We start from the raw sequence: 10,000 nt of genomic DNA, 5'->3' as shown, positions 1-10,000 counted from the left end.
TTTGCTAAGCGTGTCCACGTTCCAAGGCATCTTCTTCTCCTCCCTGCGGTACTCCTCCACCTTCTTCTCACTGCTCCTCTCCTCCTTCTTCAGACGCTTCTCCTCCTCCTGGGCTTTGGTCAGCTGCAGCTTGGCTTCCTCTGTCTTCACCAGTGAGAGCTCCTGGACTTTCTTCTGGGCCTCCTGTAACTTTCTTCTGCTCTCTGCCAGGCTCTTCTCCAGGTCCTCCCCCTTCTTCTGGAAAGCCTCCATACGCTCCACCCGAGCCTGAGGAGATACAACAAACAGTACAGAATTAAACAAACGGCGCCTCCTACACTTCCTGCAGTGTACTGCAGTCTGTCAGAATGAGTGCGTGGGTCACACGTTTAACAGATGCTTTTATCCAGAGCGACACACACTGCTCCGCTGTCTACTCCAAACAGAGCTGGGCAATATGACAATATCCTGGGATACAAAATGCTTTTATGAGTGCACTGTGAAAATCGTCCTGTTATCTGCAGGTTTTATTACTAGAGTGTAATCAGTCTTCTGTATTTCTCATTATTTAATTCAAGTGAAGCATATTTTAGTAAAAATCACAGTGAAGTATTTTTATTATTTTACACTGCTCGTGCATTTTGTCCACATGACAAAAAATATTGCAATAAATATTGTATATCGTAAAAATGTCTTTAAATACCGTGAGAACATTTTTCCATATCGCTCAGCTCTAACTCCAAATATCGCTTGTTAGTTTAATGGCTAAAATCCCAAAGTCTCAAGCTTAAATACAGCCAATGATACGGACTTAGGACAAGACACCCATATTCACCACAACAGGGCCGGACACAGAAGGAATTTGGCCTGTCTGGTGGTCTTACTGCTGCCCCCAAGAGAGAGGACAGGAATGGGATTTCACCCCATGCAAAGGCAGCATTTAGCTGCAAAAGCTAGTTTGGGGTGGTGAGTGGACCAGAATGGACTTTGTGGTGTCCTTTAAATTCTGCTCCACCTCTCTTTGAATAATCGTGTTTTTACACCGTCAAATAGTAATACTTTACTAATACCACATTTATGTTCCTTAAGCTTGTTGTGCCACCATGATATGAGAGATGAATCACACATTTGGCACACTGAATCTGAAATGCTTCCAGACAGCCGAGCTTCTCTGCAGTTCGCCTCTCTTATACCAACATTAACCTGAACTGAAGTGTGATGCTAGAGCGAGGTGGAACTAAAGAAGGGGAGGAAAGAACAGAGAGAATATCCAAATACCTACTCAACCCTACTAACCACACAGAGAGAACACAGAGATATAGAGAATATATAGAGCCCTCGAGAAATATAGACAGAGAAATATAGAGCCTGTAGAGAATTTAAAGCATATAGAGAATATAGGGGATATGTACAGTTGAAAGCAGAAGTATACACTACATTATAAAAGAAGACACGTCTGCATTTTTATTTCTGACATGAAATCAGAATAGTTTTAGGACAGTCAGGATCACCAACGTTATTTCTATTTGCTAAATGCCAGAATAATAAAAGGCATAAAATTAAGGCATTTTTATTACTTTCTTCAGAGTCAAAAGTTTTTCATTTCATTAGTATTTGGTATCACTGTCCTTAAACTGTATGACCTGGGTCAAACGTTTTGGAGATTCTTCCACAAGCTTCTCACAACAGGAATTTTGGGCCGTTCCTCCTGACCGAGCTGGTGGAACTGAGCCGATGTCCGTAGGCTGCCCTGCTCGCACATGCCTCTCCAGCTCCGCCCATAAATGTTCAACAGGACTGAGATCAGGGCTTTGTGATGACCACTCCACTACACTGACCTTGTTCTCCTTAAGACTCTCTGTAAGCAGTCTGGCAGTTTGCTTCGGGTCAGGGTCCATTTGGAAGACCATCCTGGCTGATGTCTTGAGATGTTGCTTCAGTATCTCCTCATAATGCTCTTTCCTCATGATGCCGTCTAGTCTGTTAAGACCACCCGTCCCTCCTGCAGCAAGACAACCCCACAGCATGATGCTTCCGCCCCCGTGTTTCACAGGTGGGATGGTGTTCCCAGGCCTGCAGGCTTCCCCCTTTTTCCTCCAAACGTAACGATGGTCATCATGGCCAAACAGGACTCAGACCACAGGACCTGTCTCCAGAAATGAAGCTCTTTGTCCCTGTGTGCATCTGCAGAAATCAATCTGGCTTTTCTCTGTTTCTGTTGGAGTGATGGCTTCTTCCTGACAGAGCGGACCTTCAGCCCATGTGGAAACAGTCCTGGTTTCTCTGTGGATAATGACCCACTCAGCTTCAGCCAGCGTCTCCACCAGGTCTTTAGCTTCTTGGGTTGATTTCGGCAAATTTCAGACCAAAGCACGTCGCTCTTTCTCTGGGACACAGAACCTGTCTCCTTCCTGAGCGGTGTGACGGCTGGACTTCCCCGTCCTGTTCATACTTGAGTATAATTGTTTGTACAGATGAACGAGGCGCCTTCAGAAAATTTACATTTAACATCTACAGATACACATTTACTGCCTCCAGAATCTCTCCTCCAGAGTTCTTACTGAAGAGCTTCACTGTTTACTGAAGAAGAACCTCAGCTAGTTTAAATAGACTAAAATTCTGATCCTCTAATCTTAGACTCTACTAAACACAAGTCAATATGGAGACCATAATACTCTACTCTTCACCCAAGTCCTCTCAGAAGAGGAGGGTCTTCAGTCTGGGTTTAAGGACAGCAAGTGTTGGACTCTGCTGTTCCGACACCCAGGGGAAGTTCGTTCCACCACTTCGGTGCAGGACAGTAAAAAGTCTGGACGCTCGTCTTCCGTGGATCTTAAAGGATGGCGGGTCGAGCCGAGCCGTACTTGAAGCTGGAAGGGCTCTTGGTGCAGATCAGGCTTTTGACCATTGCCATCAAGTACGGAGGGGCTGGCTGGTCCAGTCTTGGCTTTGTAGGCCAGAGTCAGGGTCTGAATCTGATGAGGGCAGCAGCTACAGGAAGCTACAGTGAAGAGAGAACGCAGCAGTGGAGGAGGTTTGGTTCTGACGTTTAGCAAACAGAAATAATGCTGGTAATAGAAGTTTATTCTGATTCGTGTCAGACAGCAAGTGTATATAACCCTCTGCTTTCATACATATCCCCTATATTCTCTATATGCTTTACATTCTCTACAGGCTCTATATTTCTCAAGGTCTCTATATATCTATATGTTCTCTATATACTACATTACAGGCTCTATATCCTCTATGTCTCTATATTTTAGAGAGAGACAGAGGGAGAGTGAGACAGAGAGAGACAGAGGGAGAGAGAGAGAGAGACAGAGGGAGAGAGAGAGAGAGAGACAGAGGGAGAGAGAGACAGAGGGAGAGAGAGACAGAGGGAGAGAGACAGAGAGAGAGACAGAGGGAGAGTGAGAGAGAGACAGAGGGAGAGAGAGAGAGAGAGAGACAGAGGGAGAGAGAGAGAGAGAGAGAGAGACAGAGGGAGAGAGACAGAGAGAGACAGAGGAAGAGAGACAGAGAGAGACAGAGGAAGAGAGACAGAGAGAGACAGAGGGAGAGAGAGAGAGAGACAGAGAGAGACAGAGGGAGAGAGAGAGACAGAGAGAGACAGAGGGAGGGAGAGAGAGAGAGAGAGAGAGAGAGAGAGAGGGAGACAGAGAGAGACAGAGAGACAGGGGGGGAGAGAGAGAGAGGTGTGGGGAACGCACAGTAGCACATTCTGAAGGAGAGACTGGACCAGTTAGCAGGAAAGCTTTTTATCCTAAAACCTGATTATTAGTTCTGAGGATAGATTATTAGATTATTAGTTCTGAGGTTAGATTATTAGATTATTAGTTCTGAGGTTAGATTATTAGATTATTAGTTCTAAGGTTAGATTATTAGTTCTGAGGTTAGATTATTAGATTATTAGTTCTGAGGTTAGATTATTAGATTATTAGTTCTGAGGTTAGATTATTAGATTATTAGTTCTGAGGTTAATTATTAGTTCTGAGGTTAGATTATTAGTTCTGAGGTTAGATTATTAGATTATTAGTTCCGAGGTTAGATTATTAGTTCTGAGGTTAGATTATTAGTTCTGAGGTTAGATTATTAGATTATTAGTTCTGAGGTTAGATTATTAGATTATTAGTTCTGAGGTTAGATTATTAGATTATTAGTTCTGAGGTTAATTATTAGTTCTGAGGTTAGATTATTAGTTCTGAGGTTAGATTATTAGATTATTAGTTCCGAGGTTAGATTATTAGATTATTAGTTCTGAGGTTAGATTATTAGTTCTGAGGTTAGATTATTAGTTCTGAGGTTAGATTATTAGATTATTAGTTCTGAGGTTAGATTATTAGATTATTAGTTCTAAGGTTAGATTATTAGTTCTGAGGTTAGATTATTAGATTATTAGTTCTGAGGTTAGATTATTAGATTATTAGTTCTGAGGTTAGATTATTAGATTATTAGTTCTGAGGTTAGATTATTAGTTCTGAGGTTAGATTATTAGATTATTAGTTCCGAGGTTAGATTATTAGATTATTAGTTCTGAGGTTAGATTATTAGTTCCGAGGTTAAATTATTAGATTATTAGTTCTGAGGTTAGATTATTAGTTCTGAGGTTAGATTATTAGATTATTAGTTCTAAGGTTAGATTATTAGTTCTGAGGTTAGATTATTAGATTATTAGTTCTGAGGTTAGATTATTAGTTCCGAGGTTAGATTATTAGATTATTAGTTCCGAGGTTAGATTATTAGATTATTAGTTCTGAGGTTAGATTATTAGTTCCGAGGTTAGATTATTAGATTATTAGTTCTGAGATTAGATTATTAGATTATTAGTTCTGAGGTTAGATTATTAGTTCTGAGGTTAGATTATTAGATTATTAGTTCTGAGATTAGATTATTAGTTCTGAGGTTAGATTATTAGTTCTGAGGTTAGATTATTAGATTATTAGTTCTGAGGTTAATTATTAGTTCTGAGGTTAGATTATTAGTTCTGAGGTTAGATTATTAGACTATTAGTTCTGAGGTTAGATTATTAGTTCTGAGGTTAGATTATTAGATTATTAGTTCTGAGATTAGATTATTAGTTCTGAGGTTAGATAATTAGTTCTGAGGTTAGATTATTAGATTATTAGTTCTGAGGTTAGATTATTAGATTATTAGTTCTGAGGTTAGATTATTAGATTATTAGTTCTGAGGTTAGATTATTAGTTCTGAGGTTAGATTATTAGATTATTAGTTCCGAGGTTAGATTATTAGATTATTAGTTCTGAGGTTAGATTATTAGTTCCGAGGTTAGATTATTAGTTCTGAGGTTAGATTATTAGTTCTGAGGTTAGATTATTAGATTATTAGTTCTGAGGTTAGATTATTAGATTATTAGTTCTGAGGTTAGATTATTAGTTCTGAGGTTAGATTATTAGATTATTAGTTCCGAGGTTAGATTATTAGATTATTAGTTCCGAGGTTAGATTATTAGTTCCGAGGTTAGATTATTAGTTCTGAGGTTAGATTATTAGTTCTGAGGTTAGATTATTAGATTATTAGTTCTGAGGTTAGATTATTAGATTATTAGTTCTGAGGTTAGATTATTAGTTCTGAGGTTAGATTATTAGATTATTAGTTCTGAGATTAGATTATTAGTTCTGAGATTAGATTATTAGTTCTGAGGTTAGATTATTAGATTATTAGTTCTGAGGTTAGATTATTAGATTATTAGTTCTGAGGTTAGATTATTAGTTCTGAGGTTAGATTATTAGTTCTGAGGTTAGATTATTAGTTCTGAGGTTAGATAATTAGTTCTGAGGTTAGATTATTAGATTATTAGTTCTGAGGTTAGATTATTAGTTCTGAGGTTAGATTATTAGATTATTAGTTCTGAGATTAGATTATTAGTTCTGAGGTTAGATTATTAGTTCTGAGGTTAGATTATTAGATTATTAGTTCTGAGGTTAGATTATTAGTTCTGAGGTTAGATTATTAGTTCTGAGGTTAGATTATTAGATTATTAGTTCTGAGGTTACATTATTAGTTCTGAGATTAGATTATTAGATTATTAGTTCTGATGTTACATTATTAGTTCTGAGATTAGATTATTAGTTCTGATGTTATCAGACTGCTAAGCTGTGCTGAACCACAGGGTGTGTAAAAAGCTGAAGGGGGAACATGTCTGATTAATCCTTCATAAAAACGCAGAAATTCACATTACGAATGGACATTTACGAATATATAACGCTTTAATATGGACATTTATAAACATATAACGCTCTATTATGGACATTTACGAATATATAACGCTCTATTATGGACATTTATGAATATATAATGCTTTATTATGGGCATTTATAAATACAACGCTTTATTATGAACATTTATGAATATAACGCTCTATTATAGACATTTATGAATATATAACGCTCTATTATGGACATTTATAAATATAACGCTTTATTATGAACATTTATGAATATATAACGCTCTATTATAAACATTTATGAATATATGACGCTCTTTTATAAACATTTAGGAATATATAACGCTCTATTATGGACATTTATAAATCTAACGCTTTATTATGAACATTTATGAATATAACGCTCTATTATAAACATTTATGAATATAACGCTCTATTATGGACATTTCTGAATATAACGCTCTATTATAAACATTTATGAATATAACGCTCTATTATGGACATTTATGAATATAACGCTCTATTATGGACATTTACGAATATATAACGCTTTAATATGGACATTTATAAACATATAACGCTCTATTATGGATATTTACAAATATATAACGCTTTAATGTGGACATTTATAAACATATAACGCTCTATTATGGACATTTATGAATATATAACGCTCTATTATGGACATTTATGAATATATAATGCTTTATTATGGATATTTATAAACATATAACACTTTATTATGGATATTTATGAATATGTAACGCTTTATCATGGACATTTATAAATATATGACGCTTTATCATGGACATTTATGAACATATGACGCTCTATTATGGATATTTATGAACATATGACGCTTTATTATGATATTTATGAATATATAACGCTTTATTATGGATATTTATGAACATATGACGCTTTATCATGGATATTTATAAATAGAACGCTTTATCATGGACATTTATAAATATAATGCTTCATCATGGACATTTATAAATATATAACGCTTTATCATGGACATTTATGAACATATGACGCTTTATTATGGATATTTATGAACATATGACGCTTTATTATGATATTTATGAATATATAACGCTTTATTATGGATATTTATGAACATATGACGCTTTATCATGGATATTTATAAATAGAACGCTTTATCATGGACATTTATAAATATAATGCTTCATCATGGACATTTATAAATATATAACGCTTTATCATGGACATTTATGAACATATGACGCTTTATCATGGACATTTATGAACATATGACGCTTTATTATATTTATGAATATATGACGCTTTATTATGGACATTTATAAATATAACGCTTTATCATGTACATTTATAAATATATGCTATATCGCTTTATTATGGATATTTATGAATACATAACGCTTTAATATGGACATTTATAAACATATAACGCTCTATTATGGATATTTATGAACATATGACGCTTTATCATGGATATTTATAAATAGAACGCTTTATCATGGACATTTATAAATATAATGCTTCATCATGGACATTTATAAATATATAACGCTTTATCATGGACATTTATGAACATATGACGCTTTATCATGGACATTTATGAACATATGACGCTTTATTATATTTATGAATATATGACGCTTTATTATGGACATTTATAAATATAACGCTTTATCATGTACATTTATAAATATAACGCTTTATCGCTTTATTATGGATATTTATGAATATATAACGCTTTAATATGGACATTTATAAACATATAACGCTTTATTATGATATTTATGAATATATAACGCTTTAATATGGACATTTATAAACATATAACGCTCTATTATGGACATTTATGAATATATAACGCTTTATTATGGATATTTATAAACATATAACACTTTATTATGGATATTTATGAATATATAACGCTTTATTATGGACATTTATAAATATATAACGCTTTATTATGGATATTTATGAATATATAACGCTTTATTATGGACATTTATAAATATATAACGCTTTATTATGGACATTTATGAATATATAACGCTTTATTATGGACATTTATAAATATATAACGCTTTAATATGGACATTTATAAATATATAACGCTTTAATATGGACATTTATAAACATATAACGCTCTATTATGGACATTTATGAATATATAACGCTTTATTATGGATATTTATAAACATATAACGCTTTATTATGGATATTTATGAATATATAACGCTTTATTATGGACATTTATAAACATATAACGCTTTATTATGGATATTTATGAACATATAACGCTTTATTATGGACATTTATGAACATATAACGCTTTATTATGGACATTTATGAATATATAACGCTTTATTATGGACATTTATAAATAGAACGCTTTATTATAGACATTTATAAATAGAACGCTTTATCATGTACATTTATAAATAGAACGCTTTATCATGTACATTTATAAATATATGATATATCGCTTTATTATGGATATTTATAAATATATATCGCTTTATTATGGAACTTTATGAACATATGACGCTTTATTATGGATCTTTATGAACATATGACGCTTTATTATGGATCTTTATGAATATATAAAGCTTTATTATGGATATTTATGAATATATAACGCTTTATTATGGATATTTATAAACAGATATCGCTTTATTATGGATCTTTATGAACATATAACGCTTTATTATGGATCTTTATGAACATATAAAGCTTTATTATGGATATTTATGAATATATAACGCTCTATTATGGACATTTATGAATATATAACGCTCTATTATGGACATTTATAAATATATAACGCTTTATTATGAACATTTATGAATATAACGCTCTATTATAAACAATTATGAATATATAACACTATTATGGACATTTATAAATATAACGCTTTATTATGAACATTTATGAATATATAACGCTCTATTATAAACATTTATGAATATATGGCGCTCTATTATAAACATTTAGGAATATATAACGCACTATTATGGACATTTATAAATATAACGCTCTATTATGGACATTTATGAATATAACGCTCTATTATGGACATTTATAAATATAACGCTTTATTATGAACATTTATGAATATATAACGCTCTATTATAAACATTTATGAATATATGACGCTCTATTATAAACATTTAGGAATATATAACGCACTATTATGGACATTTATAAATCTAACGCTTTATTATGAACATTTATGAATATAACGCTCTATTATAAACATTTATGAATATAACGCTCTATTATGGACATTTATGAATATAACGCTCTATTTTAAACATTTATGAATATAACGCTCTATTATGGACATTTACGAATATATAACGCTTTAATATGGACATTTATAAACATATAACGCTCTATTATGGATATTTACGAATATATAACGCTTTAATGTGGACATTTATAAACATATAACGCTCTATTATGGACATTTATGAATATATAACGCTTTAATATGGACATTTATAAACATATAACGCTCTATTATGGACATTTATAAACATATAACGCTCTATTATGGACATTTATGAATATATAATGCTTTATAATGGATATTTATGAATATATAACGCTTTATTATGGATATTTATGAATATATAACGCTTTATTATGGATATTTATGAATATATAACGCTTTAATATGGACATTTATAAACATATAACGCTCTATTATGGATATTTATAAACATATAACGCTTTATTAGGGATATTTATGAATATATAACGCTTTATTATGGATATTTATGAATTTATAACGCTTTATTATGGATATTTATGAATATATAACGCTTTATTAT

The 10,000-nt window shown here is 32.7% G+C and overlaps 1 protein-coding gene across 1 annotated transcript in view; it reads right to left on the bottom strand.

Annotated features, from left to right (window-relative positions):
* Positions 1 to 10,000, bottom strand: part of cdc37 (cell division cycle 37 homolog (S. cerevisiae)) — a 19,935-nt gene that overhangs the window by 5,667 nt on the left and 4,268 nt on the right. Inside the window, exon 2 of the mRNA XM_072657641.1 lies at positions 1 to 267. This exon is cut by the window's left edge and continues 15 nt beyond it. Coding sequence (XP_072513742.1) covers positions 1 to 267 — 267 coding nt within the window. The remainder of the gene's footprint in view (positions 268 to 10,000) is intronic.

This window comes from Salminus brasiliensis, chromosome 15 (assembly GCF_030463535.1).
Source record: "Salminus brasiliensis chromosome 15, fSalBra1.hap2, whole genome shotgun sequence".
Taxonomy (NCBI): domain Eukaryota; kingdom Metazoa; phylum Chordata; class Actinopteri; order Characiformes; family Bryconidae; genus Salminus; species Salminus brasiliensis.
Note: the sequence above shows the minus strand (reverse complement) of the source record. Positions and strands in the feature narration are given on the sequence as shown.